The sequence below is a fragment of the Pogona vitticeps genome, chromosome 9, assembly GCF_051106095.1.
Source record: "Pogona vitticeps strain Pit_001003342236 chromosome 9, PviZW2.1, whole genome shotgun sequence".
Classification (NCBI taxonomy): domain Eukaryota; kingdom Metazoa; phylum Chordata; class Lepidosauria; order Squamata; family Agamidae; genus Pogona; species Pogona vitticeps.
Genome location: NC_135791.1, coordinates 23,466,935 through 23,488,396, shown reverse-complemented (window position 1 = coordinate 23,488,396; position 21,462 = coordinate 23,466,935). Strand labels below are relative to the sequence as shown.

At 46.9% G+C, this 21,462-nt stretch overlaps 1 protein-coding gene across 3 annotated transcripts in view; it reads right to left on the bottom strand.

The window, feature by feature from the left end:
* Positions 1-21,462, bottom strand: part of NECTIN2 (nectin cell adhesion molecule 2) — a 78,558-nt gene that overhangs the window by 25,363 nt on the left and 31,733 nt on the right. For all 3 annotated transcript variants that reach the window (XM_072980253.2, XM_072980256.2, XM_072980255.2), the window contains exons 2-5: positions 8,540-8,893; positions 4,223-4,516; positions 2,844-2,961; positions 647-795 (exon numbers count right to left, since the gene is read on the bottom strand). In XM_072980253.2, coding sequence (XP_072836354.2) covers positions 647-795; positions 2,844-2,961; positions 4,223-4,516; positions 8,540-8,893 — 915 coding nt within the window. The remainder of the gene's footprint in view (positions 1-646; positions 796-2,843; positions 2,962-4,222; positions 4,517-8,539; positions 8,894-21,462) is intronic.

The following is a 21,462-nucleotide window of genomic DNA, read 5'->3' as shown; positions in this document are numbered from 1 at the left end:
GGGTCCTTTGAGAGGAGGCACAAGAGTCTCCTGGTTCTCCGGGGAGAATCGGGTTGAAGAGACTCCAGGAGGTGCCTCTTCCGTGCAGGTCTGCCCGAACACAGCACAAACAGCCCCATCCGCTCCCTCCTCCCAGCGGAGCCCGTCACGACCGAGCATCCCGCACCACCCACCAAGACCCACAGTGCCTCTGGCTGGTCAGACCTCAGGACCTGAGATGCCCACCTGCCCCATAACCCCCTTTTGATCTTGGGTTTGCTGCCACCCAGGCGCCCACCGGACCGTTCAATGCATGAGGCCAAGCTAAACCCTCCTCTCGCAAACGTGTCAACATGCTGGAGGTCAGGAGTTGCTTCCTCTACCAGAAAAAGCCGTTGGACGTTGAATTCCCCCAGCAGACGTTAAGGAGAGCCCAGTCCAATCATCCTTCTACTCTTCCACATGCGCAACCACACCACTGAGAGGAAGCCCCTTCAAAAGGCAGAACCCTAGTTCCAAAAGCAGCCGCGATGCGCCAGCGTTCCCACTCCGTCCCACTTTCTCCCCCGTACAACTCAAAACATAAGCCTGCCAGATTTCCATTTCCCAGCATCTAGAAATGAAGTCCCTTCACCCAAAAGTTTTTCACGAGTTCACGCACGCTCACCTCGGACAAAGACGGCCTGTTCTGCTGAGACCTGACCCACCCGATTGGTGGCCTGGCAGATGAACGTGGTGTTCACAGAGGCGTCCACGTTACGCACCACGAGCCGATCGCCCTGGACTTCCACGGAGCTAGGAAGTGGTCCAGAAGGCCTAGATGGGACAATCAAGTAAGACACACGAGTTAAGTCAGGATATATGACCAAGGGCTCCTGCCTCTCCCATTTCCCTTCTGGAAATAAATATTCACTCCAGCACGGCTTCTATGTGTACAATTATTTCACCTTATTCCATCAGTCTGGTACAGACGACATGTTTATCTCCACAACCTTACAGACGAAAATATTTTATTTGCATAGGTTTTTATGGACTCTAGTTGCACTTCTGCAAAAAAAACAGGCCAAATAAAACCCGCTAGCCTATCAAGGGCAAAGTCTTGACAGGAGTTTTCCATGTTCTTACAACTACTGAATTCAACCCTCTTTGTCTTGCAGAGAAGACGGGGGTGGGGGGTGGGGGGTGAACATGGCTAAGCTCTGCAGAAGCTGCAAGAGAATATGGGTGCGGTGTTCTCAGTAAGAACAGGAAAAACCCTGTCAGGAGTTTGATTCCTTGATGAGTGCCCTTTGAAGCCTGGCTAGGAGAATTCCTGGAGACCTTTGGGGTCTGGGGTCCATGAAATCTCAAAATCCCATGACGACTAGCTACACTGGCCTACCTAGGAAAAAAAACACATTTGGAAATTTGTATTTGCAGAAAGAAAAATGTAAAAAAGACATTAATACTATGAATTTGGTCTTTTGTGAAACCATAATGATCTTCGGCCTGAACATATGGCATAAGAAAAAAAAAAAAGGAAAAGTAGAGAGATGAAAAATCAGAATAAAGGCCTGCAGGATAACCATGCATTTTTCCCAGAGTCGTATCTTCTTTTATTAGGATGAGCTTCCTGATCCTCTTTATCTTTATTTATTTCTCGACTTGCAAATATATGCCTTGGGGTTTTTGATGCAGTCTAGATGCACGCAATGGGAATACTTACAACCCAAACTTGACCGGAGACCCATGACCCTTCCGATCACCCCCACCCTCCTAAAATCCTTATCCCCTAATCACTGGGTGACTTCCAGCAAAAAGGGCAGGGAGGTCTGCCCTCACAGCCCCCAACCAAAGTGGCCACAGAGAAGAAGGACATTTTCCATCTGGTGAGCCGGCCAAACCAGCTTGGCCTCATTCCACGCTCAAAGGATCAGAAGCTTTCAGGAAAAGGTTGTAAAAACCCAGCTGAAGAACACAAATTTGAAGCACATGATGGATCTGTGACCTGCCTTATGCTTGACTCACTAAGTTGAGTGCAAGCCCCCAACCGCTTGCTAGAGACCCTCATTTTTTGCCCGACAACACTCCGAATCCTTTGCAGAGTCCTGGCTTAAATCTGTAAGTGTATGGTTCTCGGAACAGACATGATGCTTTAAAAGTCTCTCTTAGCTTCTTGTGAAAGATTGTGCCATAGGACCACCATATCCATGGGATCAAAACCTGCGGTTTCACTTATCCGTGGCCTGAAAATATTAAATAACTCCCCAGAAATATGCATTTCCAAGGGTTAGGGTTAGACAATGTGATAGATAGATAGATAGATAGATAGATAGATAGATAGATAGATAGATAGATAGATAGATAGATAGATAGATAGATAGATAGATAGATAGATAGATAGATAGATAGATAGATAGATAGATAGATAGATAGATAGATAGATAGGACAGACAGACAGACAGACAGACAGACAGACAGACAGAACAATCTTTCACAAGAAGCTAACAGAGTCTTTTAAAGCATCATGCCTGTTGCCCCATATATACAGGATTTCTGTATCCACGCTTTCCAGCATCTGCAGGGATGGGGGGTGGCTTGGAATCAATCTCCCACAGAAATTCTGCCTATATAATTCTATAAGCAGCCTCCAACACGGAGAAAAAGGAATTTCACCGTGTGGGTTTTCTGTCGAGAATCAGGATGAGCAAGACACAGAGAAGCCCCTCCTTAGCATCGCTGTGCGGAAGACCAAATTCTGGTGCGTCCTCTGATGGGCGCAGAAGGGCAACCAGCCATCTGAAGTTTCTCCCAGACAGTTCTGCCCGGAAGTGGTGTCGGGCTGGAGCGAGTGTGTTATGTGCGCGCGCGCGTCTGGGACTTACGTGCTCCAAAGGAACTGACTCGGTGCGGGGTTCCCTCTGGCGCTGCACGTCAGGGTGGCTTCGCTGCGGCTCAAATACCAGTTGTTATCGTAGCCTTCTATGCTGACGACTGGAGGATCTGTAAGGAAATCAGCAAGGAAACATCAAACTCCCTTAGCTGTTAAGTGCTTGGTAGGTCTAAAACATTGTCTTCTCTCACCGCAGACCTCCTTCCTCCAAGAATATCTTCTTTTCTTTGTTGCTGTCCTTCCCCTGTCCAGGGGCTGGACTCCATGGTGGCCACTTTGACTTCTGCCGGTCACAAACATTGCGTTTCAGCCAAATATACTCTCCCAGGTGGTTCTCCTCCCTGTGCTTCTTTCCCCCCATTCTTTTCCCTCTGAATGATCGCTTCTAACCATTAGTCTTTTTCGTTTCTCATTGCATGGCTACGATATTTTAGATTTCTGCATTCTCTGTGTTTTACATTTTGGGGGGTTGGGCTTTATTCATTTACTTTAGTATTTCCTCATTAGTCACCCCTTTGATTCAGGAAATTCTTAGCATCGCATGAAAAAAAAATCCATATTCTAAATTGTCTTTCTTACAGCAGCCTGGTTTTGAAATCCACAACCCCACCTTATAGAATAGAATCGAGAATGCACAGCAATGCATACTATGAATTATGTTAGGGTGTGTGTGTGGTTTTTTTGCAGCACTCTAAATATCTCAGCTTCTACCAGGCTGTCTGTTTCCAAAGCCACACCATTCTCCTGAGTCCAAAAGAGCATCCAGAATTTCTCAGAATTCTTCTCACTGGTTCCTTTCATGTCACTCCATGATGAAAGGGGTAGCCACAGTTCCGACCATTCGATATAGGGTCAGGATCTGCTTTCAATCATCCCAGAGTGCAGGGCACGTAATAACGGGCTCAAGCTAAAGGAAGCCAGATTTTGGCTAAGTATCAGGAAAACCTTCTTAACTGTTAGAGCAGTACAACGATGGAACCCATGATCTCAGGAGGTGCTGAGCGAGTGCTCCAATGCTGAGGGTATTCAGGAGAAAACGGGACCACCCTCTGTCAGATCTGCTTTGATTTGGATTCCTGCCTTGAGCAGGGGGTTGGACTGGATGGCCTTCAGAGGTCCCTTCCAACTCTTGATTCTATGAAACCACTCCACCACCTCAAATCCGGAATCGTGGCCTTGCAACCTTGCGCTTTCTCACCTTCCTATAACCAGCTTGCTTAGGCTTCAGTTGAGGAACCAAGAAAATCAAATTAAACATGATGTTTCCACTGAACCACACTATTCAGGTAAGCCTGTACTAGCATCATCCTTTCCAATGCTCAGCTCCTGCCTCCACATCCCCATCATTCCCGCAACCCCTGAGCCACTCACACAAGATGGACAGCGTAACTGGGATGGACTCTGGCTGCGTCAGGGTCTCATGCTGAACGACGCAGGTGATGCGCTGCCCATCAGCCTCCTTGGTGGGCACCAGGCTGTACTGGCTGGCGACAGTGACGGTACCATCCGCGTTCGTCACCTGAGAGAGGCTGGCGTTGCCATTCAGTGCCGACTGCCACGTGATGCGGGCGGGCGGCTTCCCGTGGGCGGAAGTGCAGACCGCCACCGGCTGCTCCGTGTTGCCTATCTTCACCTCTTTGGCCTCGGCAGTATTGGTGGGGCTGGCTGCGCAAGAGAGAGAGAGAAAGGTGAGACGAAACAGGTTGTAGGGCACTGGACTGTGTTTCTCCTGGGGGTGTGTGTAAAAAAAAGACAGTGTGTGCTGGATTCACTCCTGAAGAGTCTCAGCTCCCCGCAGGCAGAAATCAAGTCATTCAGGGAGAAGGCCAGAATGAGAAGTTCTGTCATTCGTAGAGATGGGCATAAATTGCGAGTTCGGCGGTTCGTGCTGGTTCGTGTTTTGACCGAATAGGTCTTTGGCACTTCCCAGCCTTGCCTCCTTCATCGGGCACCCATTCAGAGGCAACACCCTGGCTTCCCTGCCTCGCCTCCTCCAGGCACGCTGCCTCTTAGGCAGGGCTGGGAAGCGCTGAGCATCTGTTTAGCCAAAAAAAACCGAACCAGCACGAACTGCCAAACTTGTGATTCGTGGCCATCTCTAGTCATTAGAAAAGGGGAAGCATGGAAGCATTTTTCTTTCACTGTGTGATCAGAATGGTAAGGAGGAGACGTTTCAGCGGATGTTTCTAACTGTATAAAATGGCCTTCTCTCCTAATATGCACAAAAGGGAAAGGAAAAAACCAACCAGCCTGAAATCTATTTATGGAAATAAAAGGTACAAGAGAAGAAGACCCAGAGAGACTGAATTGCTATTGATAAAGGTGGACAGACCCAGATGAAAAAAAGAGCACACACAGGTTTGCACTGTGTCAACTTTGCCTTCCCTGTGGCTGCTCCCGGAGACTGTGGAACTCCCTCCCACTGGAGGTTAAGCATGGCCTCATCTTTGCTCTCTTTCTGCAAACAAGCAAAGACCTTTCTCTTCAAGCAGGTTTTCCCTGAGCGACTGGATGCCTGAGTGGGTTTTTTTAATGGGTTGCTGTGCCTTACTGCTTTGAATGTGGGTTTTTTTTAGTATGTTATCTGTTTGATCCCTTTTAGTATTTGTATATTTGCAGTTGTTAGCTTTAACATTGCCTTTTAACGATGTAAGCCAGCTTGGGTCCTTCTTCAGGAGAAAGGCAGAGTAAAAAAATATTTTAAATAAAACTGGGGTTGAATTGAATAAAATTGAACGAACAAACAAACTAATGAATGAATAACAGCTGTAATATTACAGCTTTGCCCAAGCCCTTCCTGATATCCACACGCAGAGAGAAACAAGCTCCTGTCTCTCTCTTAACTGGAGTGAGTCAATGAGGGTCCTATGATCATTGCTCATTTATTTTTTAAAAAATGGTGACTCTTGCTAAAAGCTAGTTGCACAGACTAAGCACGATGAAGCCTCGGTTGCGTCAGAAACACTGCTTTGATGTACAGATAGTTGCAAGAATCTCTTCCAGGAGGGCATCCTCAGATCTTGCCAGCTCCTCTTGCTAAAACCCTCAACACTCCACGCCATGGAAGGCAGCCAAAGGAACCTCTTTTCTATCCTAGAGAAGAGCAGAGTTGTCTCACGGCTGGCGAGGAGGCCCAAGTGTGAGGGAAGAGTTTCCATGAAGCTTTACCTTCGACAATCATAAAGAGAAGAGACTCACTTTAAAAAATAAAAATCTCGAGGTGCGCCATTTCGTGCTGGGTGAAAGGCACACAATTCTGGCCATCCAACACTGGCAGCTTTGAGCGGCCTCTGCCTTCCCTTGGTTGAGGTGTATGGCCCTCGCATGTCTTAAATTATGGAAAATAACCTGCATTATTTAGACTCCTCTTGCTAATGAGGAGCAGCAAGGATAGAAGCAGGTCTTTGAATTCAGAGCTCCAGATATACGAAACCTTATTAACCATCCTGTTGGCTTACAAAAGTTCGTTAGCTGTTGCCCTTATCGGTCTCCCACGAGGCAGTGTCCTTTAGATGAACTACAACTCCCATCAGTCTGAGCTATCACACCCATTTGTCAGGGTTACTGGAAGGCTGGCCCGCACCTTTTTGCAGAAGCCTTCACAAACGTAAGCTTGCTTTCTTTCCTTTCCTTTTTAAGAGAAAGCCAACATCCATCCCCCTGTAAGCTGAATCTTTCATCCCAAGCCTGATGCTGTGCTGCATCAGAATCCCAGCAAATGGATAACCCTTGATTTCTAAAGGAGTGGCTTCTGGGCACGGCAGTCATGCCCTTAACAAGAGGTCGTCCCCAGGAACTTCTCCATCTAATGAGACCTCGGAGTAGAAGGAAAGAATCCGTCGCCCCTAGAGGTCCCTATAAGATCAAATTAAAAATAGTCTTAAGTGACAGCTGGACAGCCTTCTTGATGAGACACAACAGAGAGCTTCCTTCATGCGAAGAGAAAGCACTACGTTGGTAGATCAAAAGCCCTTTTGGGTTTGTTTGGGAGAGTTCTTAGGATCTCAAACAGCCTGTTCAGCAAGAACTCGCCGCTGTTTTCCTTACACTCTCGGGTTGCAGAACTGTACGGCAAATTGCTGATAATGAATTCAAGGAATTAGGACACGCCGCTACCTCGAAGCATGGGGAACAGGCGAGGCAGGGAAAGCGTTTAAGCGGCTTGGTTCACAATGGCCCCGAGGAAGCAATTTCAAAATGAACAGATCCCCTCCCATCAGAATTTAGTCAAGATTCAAATAATTTGCATCTCCAAAAATAACCAGCAGAGCAAGCCAGAACAGGAGCCCTACTTCTGAGTTGCTGAGCCGGCTCTCCGCTTCCAAGGAAAATCTCCCAGAATGTTCTACAATAGTCAATATTCTAGGCTGGCCTAAATTATTAGTTCCCAACCTTGGTTAACACAGATGTTCTTGGACTTCAATTCCCAGAAGCCTTCACCACCAGCTATGCTGCCCGGGGTTTCTGGGAGTTGTAGTCCAAGAACATCTGGAGATTCAAGGTTGGGAACCATTGATTTAAATGGTTTAGATGGTCTCTTACAACACTATGTTTCCACAGACTTTTGCTTTCTGGACGGCTTTTAGCTTCCCAAATTCTTTGCCATGTGAGATGAAAGAGATGGTAATCAACAGCTCTACAAGGTCAAAGGACTTCTCCCTGTTTTATGACATAGTGGTTAGAACAATCTTCCCCAGGGCCATCTGGCCATCTGGTCTGGGAATAACTGGAGTTGTACTCAAACACATCTGGAAGGTGCCAGATGGGGTGGTGGAGGCTGAGTCAGAGCAAGAGGGTAGGAAGATGACATGCCAGGCAAGATTGGCTCAGAACCTAGATTCCTGCTTAGCCATGATGTTGGACTCTTGAGCCTAGCCCACATCACAGGGTGCTTGTAAGGGAAGAGGGGTGGGGGAAAAACATACCTATTTATTTTATTTATTAGATTTATACTCTGCCCATCTAGACCAACGGTCAACTCTGGGTGGCATTACAAAATTTCAAAACAATAGAACCAATCAATGAACATGCAAAAAATCCAAGATGTTATCCAAGACCTACATTCCGCAACCCTCCAATCCACTGGAGAAAAAGAGAGAACTGCCAGTCAAGTAACGACAAACAGACATTGGCCACAAAAGCCACTAAGTCCAACGGGAATATTGGTTACCGGATCCAGAATCAGATCTGTGTATGAATATCAGGGGGAAAAAATTCATAAGGGTTGGAGCAGAATGACAAGGGGACCGGTTCCCTCTGGAGGTGGTGAGCTCTCCAACACTGGAATCATTCAGCTGGACAGCTGTCAAATATACTTTAACTTGGACCCCTGCATTAATCAGGGGGTTGGGCTGGATGACCCTACAGGCCCCCTTCCAACTCCATGGTTCTATGCAAAGACATTAGTACACAATGCAAAGGCTAGAAAAATTGTTCACAGACAAAACCATTTTACTCCATGTCTGTATCAGGTGTTTGGGAAACTTCTCATCACCAATTAACAATAGCATGTTTTAGACCTCCTTCCTATTAAAAATCTCGAGTGCACGGATATGATAAGCAACTGATCTATCCTGAGGCAGGGTTTTCTCACCAGAAGGCAGCTTGATTGCCCACAAGGACTCACCAAGAGAGATCATGCCTCCCACAACCCAAACATTTATGCTGAAGATGATAGCTCCTTCTTACCCAGTATTGTCAGGCTGGTGACGCCATCCTCGTTGCCCAAAGGGTAGGTGGCAAACTCACAGGTGTACGTCCCTTCGTCCATCAGCAGCAGAGGCTTGATGATCAGCGTGGCATCCTCCAGAGACGGCGTGCGGAACTGGATCCGTGACTGGTTCCCCTTCATCGGGTAGCTGGGGCCGTGTTCGGGATGGTAGACGGCCACATTCTGCTTCCTGCCGCCGGCCTCCTTCACCCAGGTGACCTGGCTGACTTTGATGTCCGGGGTGGTCGTGGCAAAGTTGCAGGGGAGGACCACCTCCTTGCCCATGTAGCCGGTGACCTCATGGAGGACCTTCACCCTCTGGGCAAAGAGAACTGGAGGGAGAAAAAGCCATCGTCAAGTTGAGAAATGGCTTTGGCTTTCCAGCAGCACTTTAAGAGAGCCAACAGGTCTATAAAAGCCAAACCGTAAGTATGAGCAGGCAGGGATGCTAATAATGACTACAAACACATTTATAATGAGATATTTCTAAAGCTTGCAAAGCCTTGCCTATTTATCTGGGGATAAAGCCACCTGCAACCAGCGAAACGTAGTTCTGAATTAGATCCGTAGGAATGTACCGTGAGCCTGTTGTGCTACACATTTGAACACACAGCCATGCAAGAGTTTCCTGGATAACAGACGGCTTTTTATAGATGCTCCTGAAGGATGAAATGAAACCTAGCCCCATGCTACGCCTGACGCTAAGGGTCTCCGGCATTCATTGATTCCAAACAACGGAGGAATTTCATTCTGGGCATGAAATACATCGTCTCGGGAACCCGAGTTTCTAGGCCCTCCTGTTATTTTAGGATTGCAAAACTGAGTTTTACCATAGAGGATGATCCAACTGTTCGCGTGTAATGAAAAGTGAGGAAGAACTCAGAAGGTCTTCCTAAGGTCAAGGCTTCAGGACCTCTAAAGACCACCAACCCTCCCAGAAGCTCCATTAAGCTTTCTGTACCTATCTACTTGGCATGAAGAATAAATATATATATGTCACAAACCTCAGCTCATGGAAGACAGACTGATTACTTCTTTTAGATTAGAGCCGTGGTTCCCAGCGCTGGGTAATTCAGGTGTTCTTGGACTGCAGCTACCAAAAATCGAGGCCAGCACAGCAAGTGCTGAAGGATTCTGGGAGTTGTAGTCCAAGAACACCTGGGTGACCCAGCACTGGGAACCACTGTTTTAGAGGATATAGCCTACCTGAAAGCCAAAATTATCTCCCTGATCTAACATTTAATATTCCCTTAGTGTTGTCATGTATCATCATGTCTTTTATATTTATGACTCTGTAGAAGAGGCTAGTTGAACGGTCACATCTTGAAGAAATCACACAAGACTTCTGGCTAAATTCAAGCTCAGCAACAGGGACATGCAGATTTGCGTCTCTAGATTACAACTCTCAAAATGCTGAGTCTTATAGTCCAAAATTACAAATCCGTCACCATGACTGCGAATGAATCCTGAATAGATATGGGGACGACTTTAAAAAAGAATCACGATATTCGTGAAATATTACTGATTTGTGGGATATTCGTCCTTTTGTATTCATCAGGTCTGGAGGCCCCAACAAACACAATGGATAGAAAATTTACCCATGTTTATTTGTCCCTTCGTGCAGATTGGCTGCAGGAATGAAAATAGGGGTTTGCCTTCCGGCAGCCAGCCGGCTTGTCAATGTTGGCGGGCCTATGACAAGCAGGCTGGCTGCAGGAACAGAACCTGTCCCCTTCTGGAGCCGGTCTGCTCATCAATGTCCTGTGGATCAGCTGTTCAGGGGGACACTGTGCTTTAAAGATGACTCCATGACTATTCGTCGATTCATTGCGAAACTTTGGTGCTTCGTCCATTCATCCACTTTGACGAATGACAAATCCTGATGAAGCACCATTTTTCTTTATTCATCCCCATCTCTAATCCAGAAACGAGGAAGTAGCAACTACCACCTCCGAAGAGTGTCCAAAATGTTTAATAATAGCCCTGTCGGTCAGCATTTATATTTCCCACATGATATTGAGGTGGGGATTAAGGGAGAGAGGGAGGGTGACATATATGCACCGCTAAACCTGCATTAGGTGTTTGAGGCTGGAAAACGGCCATGCTTTGCGGGGAAAACGGTAGTTTCAGACATAAATGAACAAATGCATCACTTTCCAAAACTCTGGTATTTATAGCAAATGGGCAATTAAGGAAACCCAGGATTGCGCATGGCTGGGATCTACTAGAGGTGGACGAAGCTGGCATGAGGATTCCGAAGGGATCTCGAGCAGCGGAGAACAACTGTGGGTTCGCCACATCTGGAGGCCAGCTTGCCGCACCGCCAGCAATGAGACTGCTGCATAATGCAGCAGGAGCAAAGGTTGCCGACAAAAGCAGAGCGGGGAACAGAAGAAAAGCCGATGTTTCCCAAGTGTGGAATGTGGTTTGCAGACAGCCTAAATGAGAGATGACATTTTTAGGTGCAGAAGCCAGGCAGAGTTAAAATCTAACTCTTCTGGCTGCAAGAAAGTTTCAGGGGCTATTCTGCCCGGGTGCTTCACGCGCATGTTGGCTCCTCGGACGTTCCTGGCTCAAAAACTCCTCTCCTAGCCCTACCTAAGAAGCTGCAAACATCTGGAGAACCCTGATTGCTCACCCATGCATTGGACAGATTACAGAATCCAGGTTTGGGAGTCTTGTTAGGTAAAGGTAAAGGTTCTCCTTGACATTTAGTCCAGTCGTGTCCGACTCTAGGGTGCGATGCTCATCCCTGTTTCCAAGCCATAGAGCCAGCGTTTGTCCGAAGACCGTTTCCGCGGTCATGTGGCCAGCGCGACTAGACATAGAACACCGTTACCTTCTCACTGTGGTGGTACCTATTTATCTACTCGCATTTTTACATGCTTTCAAACGGCTAGGTTGGCGAGGAGCTGGGACAAAGCGACAGGAGATCGCTCCGTCGCGTGGATTCAATCTCATGACATCTGGTCTTCTGACCTTGCAGCACAGAGGCTTTTGTGGTTTAACCCGCAGTGCTGCCACGTCCCCTTTGGGAGTCTTGTTATGCACCCGTAATTCTTCGAGGATGAAGCGAGAGATTCTTCTCCCCCAGATGAACATCTCTGCATTTTTAGGCATCCATTAAGACCAAAAAAGAGAAGGTGCACCAGTTCTGCCCTGATCATGTGCCATGCATGCTGCGCTTGAGACGACACGGAGATCCCCCTCTGGATCTACAAAAGCACATTCCATGTGCTCACCTCAAGGGGAGAGGAAATATGCAGCAAAGCCCTCCAAGGATTCAGGGGAGATCTTCGTTGGTATTTATTTTTATACAGAGCTGTGCCATGGCAAACCACTGAAATTAAGCAGGTCTACTATCATGAATTGGGAGAGGGTGGTATCTCAGTGAGAGTGTCTGCTTCATATGGGCAAGGCCCCAGGTTCAAATTCTGCTTGACCAGTGTCAGTTTAAAGCAGCTTCCTGTATCCCTACCCCAAGAGGCTCACTTTTCAATGCAGACACTAAGAACTAAGGAGGAACAGGAACGTTTAATGGCTTCAGTTGCATATCCTTTGGCCTAGTTACTGTTGGAGGTTTATTTGTAATCTGACATGCTATCTGTAGTAACTGGGAGGAACTGGGGTGACTGTCTATCTGTCCAGCACTAACCAATTGGTCCTTCCAGCCTTTGAATTCAAAAAGAGCCCCTGAGTGCTCTTTCCCTCTCTTTCCTCTGTTAACAGCAGTTGTTTGTTTGCTGTTGACTTGTCTGGTTGGTTGCTAAATATGTATGCAATAAAGAAAGTCTGTAGCTTCAAATAACCGTAAGTAAAGAAATATTTTTATTCTTTCTCCTACTAATGTCCCAGAGTGAGTTATTCAGACTTTGAGTACCAGTTAATGTGAAAGTAATGGACTCTGGGGGGGCTTGCAGTTATTCTCCTCTGTGGATCTCTGTACTTTGGCTGTGCAGCAAAAATCAAAGCCATCAAACAATGACAAGGTCAGACGTAGGGGAGGTAGTCATGCAAATGCTTCCAGGGCATGGGGGAATTCTGAGAACGAACTTTTAAAGGAGATCAGGAAGGCGTCTGTGCTACTGAGGTTGCACGGAGGTGACTCCGGGAGGCCGTTCAAGGCAGAGATCATACGGAATAATCCGGCAGGCTTTGTTAAAAAGAGGCAAGGTATTTGACGGAATTTCAAACAGAAAAGCTGAAGCAGTCATTGGCTGAGCCAAGTAGACTGTAACCGTCAAAACAGAAAGTGGGGGGGGGGGAGATCAGCGGCTTGAAAACACAGGGTGCAGTACAAAGTCCATTTACAGAGCTTACCATTTAGAGCGTTCAAAGTACCGTCACCTACATTAGGAGCGAAAACAAGCTGAAGGCAATTCTGCAAGACAAGAGTGGGGTGTCTTTGATCTACCAGATGTTTATGGGTACAAGTCCTAGAATCTTTGATCATTGGCCACACTAGCTGGTGCTTCTGGGACCAAGTCTAAAACCTCTGGGGGGGTCTCTACTCCAGCCCTAAAAGGAGGCCACATCTAAAGCATGAAAGTCGGGCTGCTGGGGGGGGGGGGAAGGAATCGGTCCGTTTTATCAGTGAGCAAAACCAGCAGATGCAAAACACACACACACACACACACGTGACATATCTATACACTGAAAGAATAAGTTAGCCTTCCGTATAATGCTGGATCAAGCCACGCTGAGCATCTTGACTCCAGGGGGTGGCTAGTTCATAGGCAAGGAATAAAAAAGACAAGATGCATATATACCGTTTTCCCCAGCAGCTCATTCTGAGAGTTATAGTGACTCTAAATATGGACTTTTTAATTTCATGGCACGTTGCAGAAAATATTGCCATCATGACTAAGAGCAACACACACACACACACACACCCTGGGAAGAGACTCCCAGCAGTGCTTGGCCGTGGTGTGTCCATTTGAGAAACTAGTCCTGCATCTCAAGGCCACGTGAGCGATCCTAGCCAAGGAACGAGATCGCCTCCACCCAGCCAGCTAAAGACATTTTGCATGCTGCTGAGTCAGCTGCCTTAAAAAAAAAAGAAGAGTAATCCTTATAGGCACTTCTTAATCACAGGTTTTCAGTGGAAAGTAGTCAAGTTAGGAGGAGTCCCCTCCGCCTGTTGTCGCAGGTGCTTTGGGCGGAGCTGCGCACTTCCCAAATCCGTATTCATTGGTTCAAGAAAGAGGCAGAAGAGCACAGCGGGCAGATGCGTCCGCTTTTTGGCCGGTTTGCTGGTTCAGAATCGACTTGCTGGCTGTACACCAAGTTGGCATGCTAGAGGTGCTAATTTCTTCCCTTGCAAGCTATCAAACAGTGGTTCCCAAGCCTGCGTAACCCAGATGCTCATGGACTGTAACTCCCAGAAGCCTGTGCTGACCAAGGTTTCTGGGAGTTGCAGTCCAAGAACGCCGGAGTTACCCAAGGTTGGGAACCACATCTCCAAAACGTTGAGAGAGAAAGAGGGGAAGGCTGGCTAAACAGTATCTATATATTTGCTACAAGTCTCAGCAAGGAAGGAAAACACCACAACAAACTTTTGTAAACGACTCCTCGTTTTGTTTTCTTAGTTTTGTAACAACTAGAAGTGGATACTTTTAAACCTTGCTAAGAATTTTGCTTAGTAGGTTTACTAAGCATTAGAAATTCAGCCTTTATCGAAGAGAGAGGGAACAGAATCAAACAGAGATGCTCTGATGAAACAGAAAAGCCCATATAAATCTTGTAACAGCAATCAAAAAGACGCAGGTGACATCTTCTTCTGTAGAACTGATGCTGTTTGAAAATACTGCCTCGTCTCCTGGACGGAGGAACAGAAGGCAACTTGCAATGCTTATAACACCCATCATCCCCTAGCCAAGAGTTCTGGAAGTCGTAGTCCAGAAATCTAAATTCCCCAAGCTATTCAGATTGCAAATGTTCCTCCTCTCCATGCCTGACAGATGAAATTTTCTACTCCAAGGACCAGTTACTTTGAGTCTACGGGATGGCCTTGGTGCCCCCTAAGAAATCTAATCAGAAATAAAAACACAGTTTTAAAATAAACAGACAAATGGCTACCAGATTGTAGGCATATAGATGGTGCTTTTTTTTTTTAAAGAAGAAGTTAATCTTGTCTGTTACAGGTTGATCTGGATTTAGGTCTCTGGTTGCAGAGTTCGATTCTCCACTCTGCCTCCCTTCCAGCTCTGCAGTTTTAAGATTTTAATCAGAGCACAAGACATTTATCTGTATCAATAGAAAAGTTTGGTTTCTAGGTATCTTTTGCTTGTTTATGCACAGGCTGAATAGCTCAAGGAGTTAGGTTTCTGGCTGCGGAGCCAGAGGTTATGAGTTCAATTCCCCATTATTCCTACTGAGAGAAGAGCCAGCCTGTGTAGCCTTGGGCAAGCTGCCTAGTTCCAGAAGTGCCCCTGGAAGAGAGGAATAATAAACCACAATGGCGATTGCAAAACCTCATCGTCATGCGGATTTGTCGTTTTGCGGGGTAATCGTCTTGCGAGGTACCACTGTGCACTGTTTTAAATTCCAAAGAATAAAGGTGGCTTGCTAATAGATTAAACACCAGCAACAAGTCACAGGAGAACCTAGAAAACCCTATAGAGGGTTGCCGTTAGTCAAACTTGATGGCATGCAATTATTATTATTAATATGCCCAGAAGCAGAAAACTTTTTTTAAAAAAATTGAAAATTTGGTGGGGTGCAATGGTTCAGGGTGGCTGGGAGGGCTCTGGAGGAATGAGGTGGCCTCAACATCAGCCAGGAGACCCTGCAGAAGAGGAGTCGGCTGCGTTTGGCTGACCCCTGCTGCCGATCATCAGAACATTTCCTTCTCTGCTCTGCTCTGAAGTGGATACAGTGGAATCAGAGGCTGTCAAGTTCATGCTAGCTGGAAACCTTTGAAAAATCCCAGCCTGCCGGAAAGGAGCATTCGCAACAACTGTGTCTCGACAGATGAGGATCTTTTCCGACGGGCGATCCATGAATAAGTAAAAAGAGGAGAGCCAGCCGTTTGCAGAGTGCGGCCCCTGGAGGGTGAAGCCCATCCGAACGACTCAACGCAGCCCCAGCAAGCCGGAGATGCAGATCCACACGCAGAAGATGCTTCGCACCAGCGTTTTGGACTCCCAGGGTTACAATAGCAAATTAGGCCGTGCTCCATTTAACGCACACCCTGCGCCCATTTTGTTCACGGTGCTTGCTAGCTAAATAGCGAAAATAGATGCTTCCCGCAGGAACCCCGGAGCAACCGCTAGAGAGAGGGAGAGAATCAGCAAAGCATGGACTCTCTTAAGGTAGTGTCCTTCGCTCCAGGGGTTGTGTGTGTGTTTTTTTCCTATTCACCAACTGCGCAGAAACTAAAAACAAATAAATAAAATTGGTTCCAAGCCAGCTGCTATGATCTCATGAAAAATAACACACATCAACATGAATCTGCATCTCCTTTACAGTGTTTCACTCCAAGTTTCTGCAAACTGAGGAAGAGTGAATGGGCTGGATCCCTCGGAGAGTTAAGTTACCTGGCTGAAGAGCCGGAGGTTTGATTGCTCGCTGCAGCTACTAGGAGAAAAGCCAGCCTATGTGGTCTTGGGCAAGCTGCACCATCCCAGGGAACTCCCAAAGAAAAAAGAAAACAGGAAACCACTTCTTTCTACAAGAACCAGCTCAATGGCACTTCATCTATCTATCCATCCATCCATCCATGAGATATTTTTAAAAGTCTTCGGGTTAGTCTGAGTTAAAGCACCTGGCTGAAGATCCAGGGGTTGGGAGCTGGATTCCTCCCCCTTGTCTCCCAAAGAAGAGCCTGTATATCTCTGAGCAAACTCTACAGTCCCAGAGCACTCTCAGAATGGGGAGCCACTTCTAAGTACCGTGGTGCCTCACTAGACAGTTACCCCGCATGACCGTTTTTTCACTAGACATCGAGTTTTTGCGATCGCTAGAGGGATTTGCAAAACAGTGATTCCTATGGGGGAATTTCGCTGGACAATGTTTGGTCCCTGCTTCGCAAACCGATTTTTGCTAGACGACAATTTTGATAGCTCCCTCCGCGCTCGCAAAACGGGTGTTTTCGGGACCTAAGCTTGGCAAGCCAGCGATTTAAACAGCTGATCGGCATTTTGCAAAGTGGCTTTCCTATGCCCGATATTCGCTAGGCAACGACGATTCCCCATTGGAACGCATTAAACAGGTTTCAAGCATTCCAATGGGGAAATGCTTTTCGCTACACTGATTTCGCTAAACAGCGATTTCAGTGGAATGGATTCTCATTGTCTAGTGAGGCACCACTGTACTCTGTATCAAGAAACCCCGGGAAAGCTCATCATAAGTCAGAACTGATCTGATGACACGTGGTGGGGATGATAATGAACAGCAATACAAGGCCACAATAACAGAACAAATCTCCAAATCCCATTAGGCACAAGTTCCCCTTTTATTCAGCAGTGATTAGGCCTCATCTTGAGCACTGCATCGAATTCTGGACATAGCACTTCAAGAAAGAGGCCAACAAATTCGAGTGAGTTCAGAGGAGGCCAAAACAGCTGATCCAGGGACTGGAAACCAAGCCCAATGAGGGAAAACTGAAAATAATGGAGAAATACTTGAAAGAGAGTCATACAGAGGAGGGGCAGGAGCTGTTTTCTATCATCCCAGAATGCAGGACAAGTAATAATGGGTTCAAGCTACAGAAAGCCAGTTTTTGGCTGAATATCAAGAAAAACTTCTTAACTGTTAGAGCTGTACGACAATGGAGCCGATGACCTCGGGAGGCGGTGAGCGCTCCAATGCTGGAGGCATTCAACAGAAAATTGGACCACTATCTGTCAAACCAACTTTGATTTGAATTCCTGCCCTGAGCAGAGGGTCGGGCTCGATGGCTTTATCGGCCTCTTTCAACTCAATCATTCTACGATTCTCCTTGGGAAAAAAAAAATCAACATTTAGATCGTCAGAATGCTCTGTCTTTACTTTGTCGACCCGCCAGATTGTCGACTGCCGCTAACTCAAATATCTGGATGGGTGACGAAAGTTTGGCATCTGGTTTTTATGGAAACATTAATGTCACAGGGTTGTGTTAATCGCTTAGCATGCAATCAACATAACTTTCTAGGTGTGAGATCTCCCTTCGGAATCTACACATGGCAGAAGCTCTCCTGTTTTCCTCTACCCTCCACACATGCTGATCTGTGAAACGATCTGTTTTGAATAGGGTTTGATTTCCATACAGGTGTGTTTCTTTTGTTCCCTCCTTTGTAGTCGTTAAGATTGTGGAAAGGTAAGATCCGTCTTCCTTTTAATAATAAAATTAATTGAAACACACCCACGCACACGCCTGTAGAACTTTGCTACCTTGGAATTATCCTGCACAATCATTACTGCAGACGTGAGAGAAGCCATTCCAGCCGGATGAGACTAAGGAGGAGAGGAGCAGACTGCATTCATATTAATAATAGAAGTACTTAGTATTTACATTGCTCAAAGCACTTCACATATATTATTATCGCCATAATCCTGACAACAAGCCTGTAGATAATACTGACCTATCATCCTCCTATTGCAGCTAGGAAGGTTGGAGGCTGGGAGGCAGCATCAAGGCCACGAACCAGCCATTCTCCTAAAGTCACCCACAGAGTTCACAGCGGGGTCTGGAGATTTTAACTGGGGGACTTCCAGCTCAGATCTCTTATGTTCTGCTAATGCTCCGTGGCTTAGCTTAGGTGTGCAGCCCATTACGTTTATGAACAGATTTATCTGGGGTGCTTTGTGCTTTCCTCGTAATATGTTAGTAGGAATTAAGGAATATGAATTTTTAGAGCTTCGAATCTGCGCAGTCTCTCTCGCCCTTAAAAAAAACACCAAGTTTTCTGCAAGGTTGCCTTACTGCTCATCCTGAGATGCCTAGCAGCAAACACATCCATCTTTCCCTCCTGCGCTCACAAACGGGGGGTTCAAGAGCCAGATGGAAGATATTCGGCGTCAACCTACTCACACCAGCATGGCTCAGCCATGTTCCTTCCTACACAACAACAAGCCATGGTTTTGGATTGTCTTGGCTTACTGCGAGCATGCTGTGTGCTTCTATAGGCAGCCCACTCTCCATAATTCTACTTGTGCTGAGTGGCTAAACTAAACAGATAATAGAAAGCTAGCCATAACCTCTGAATTCAGTGTCCTAGCTTAATGCACACTTTGCAGCTTGGATCTTCTTTGACGCATGGGTCCCACCGAATCCATCAACTCTGACCTCTCCACGGCTCCAGGCAGGATCTGTTCTTAGCCCTATCTGGAGATCACCCTGCGAGTCTCCCACCCAACCATGCCCAAGCCTGCTTAGCTTCCAAAATCACACTTCGTCAACTGCATTTTAACCATGCTTAGGTTCCAAAAATTCCCCTCTGTCAACTGCATTCAGATAAGTATGGTGGCTTGTTCTTGATTTATAAATTCTGGCCTGTAAAGGCAAGATAAGAGTTGGACCCCATGTTTAGACATGACAGGGAGCTTTTGGCTACTTGCACTGGTGGGTAAACCAAGCAAGAATATATGGCAAATTTTGGCTCACCATTCTGTGCAGATATGGCCATGGTAGAATTTGGACAAGATGTTGTTTAGCCACTGGTCTTTCCCTGCTCCGTTATCAGTATGCCTTGGATTCTCTCTCTGGTGATAACTGTATTGTACACGTGCAGGCTGTGTATGATAGCTGGCTGGACAGCTCAGCGGCTTCGGCCTCTCGAAGTTGGGAGTTCAATTCCCCGCTGGGGAAGAGCCAGCCTGTGTGACCTTGGGCGTACTGCACCGTTCCAGGCACCTCCCGAAGAAGGAGACGGTAGAAAACGTCTAAGTACTCTCTAACTAGAAAACCCTGAAAAGGTTCACCGTAAGTCAGAATTGGTGGTACATGTTTATTACTATGTTTGCAGGAATACAGTGGTGCCTCGCTAGACTATTACCTTGCAAAACAGTTAATTCGCAAGACAATGGGTTTTTGCGATTGCTATAGTGCTTCACAAAATGGTTTTCCCTATGGGCAATTTTCGCTAGACGATGTTTCGGTCCCTGCTTTCAAGACATTTTTTGGGGGGGACGGTTTTTCGCAAGACGACGATTTTGACAGCTGGGTCCACGCTTCGCAAAACGGTTTTCCTATGGGCGATTTTTGCAAGACGATGATTTTTCCCCCATTGGAACGCATTAAATAGATTTCGGTGCATTCCAATGGGGAGCCGCGTTTCACAAGACGATGTTTTCACAAGACAGTGATTTTCATGAAATGAATTAACATCGTCTTGCGAGGCACCACTGTATTTGACAAAGCAAAGAGGTATTTTCAACTGACAAGAGCTAACATAAGTATGGCATACAATGATTGAGGCATAGCACTGGTGCAGCCAGCAGAGTCGGATGCCCTCCCTGCAACCTTAGCATTCAGAGTGTGATGAAATTTCACCTGGTTTTGAGGTCTGGCCCACAGCAGAGTTTTCGCCCTCGTGGGGAACTCTGCTTACATCTTGTACTACAACTTTTCAGGCGGTTCAGGTACACCTCTGCATTAGCCCAGACAAGCAAAAAAAAACACCTGAAATGAAACAAAACACACCTCTAACCATCCAAGGGGGGAAAGCGACAAGGAAAGTTTGTGTTCACCTTGGAGGTGGGGGTGGGATGAGAGAGGAAGAGATGTCGGAAATGAACAGTTCAGCTAATAAACCCTTCACGCTTCACAGCTCTGCTGAAACAGGTATGGGGAAAAAAAATTTCCATGCACGCAGCTACTACACATCCACCAATGTGTGATCTCTTAAGACCTGGCTACAACAGAATCCAGCAGTCAAGGTTCTGCGCTCCTACACGTATCCCCTCTTGCCATGTGCGCACACATCATTCGGCTTATTCCGCAGCACATGGGAAAGGGGGGCACTTTAGCTCCATTTTGCCAGGAGATGGGGGCGGGCAGATGCTCCCGTGGACAAAAGCCGCCAACGCAGCAGATTGCTAGAGTTATCCAGTCACCCAAGACTTCAGAACAATGGGTTGTATTATAGAGCTTTGGAACAAAGCAGCCGGGGAGGTGGGGGCGGGGAGGTGGGCAGGGAGATGGGACAATGCCCAGCCACTGCATCAGAAGGACGGAAAGTGGGCGAGGTTCGGGAGGGAAGGTTTGCTGCAAGGGGAAGGGGAACCAGTCCAGAATGTCCCAGTTCACCAAGAGAAGGAGGAAGTGGTAACGGCAGTGCACGTACTAGCCGTGGGAAGTATAAGGAAACAGGTAGAAAGTCAAAGAGGGTGTGGGGCACTGAACAAAACCTAGTCTTCATCATCATCTTAAATTACAGAACTGGGAGGGACCCTATGGATTATCAAGTCCAGCCAGCTTCTGTCAGGGAGGCCCAGTGGGGGAATCGAACTCCCAACCTCTCCCAACCTTCTGGATTACTTATCCAAACCTTTTTTTTTTTTTTGGCTGAGTGACAGTGGCCAGGATCCAAAGGGCTCGTGTAAAGGCCCTTGGGTTTTAGAGCAGCTTGCCACCTGGCCAAAAAAGAGCTCAGCACCTCCCTTATACATCCTTGCCCCGGGCGCACTGGCTAAGGATCATTCCCATTCAAGTCGCCCCAAGGCATGTAGCTTGACTAAGTGTCTGGAAGAGGGCACTTCAACTAGGGTAGCTTGCATGACCAGCTCTACCTGCTGAAATTCCCTCTGCTACCCAGTGATTAACGCTCTCTTCCTCTTTTTCATGCAGCCACCCTTGAATTCTGGTTGGCAAACAGCCTCCTACCAAAGGCAGCAACCGGAGAGAAAGTCACTTTTCTAGAATGGTCTGGTGCCCATTGGCGCAAGAAGACAAGTTCCTCTAGGAAGAGCATGCCCGCCA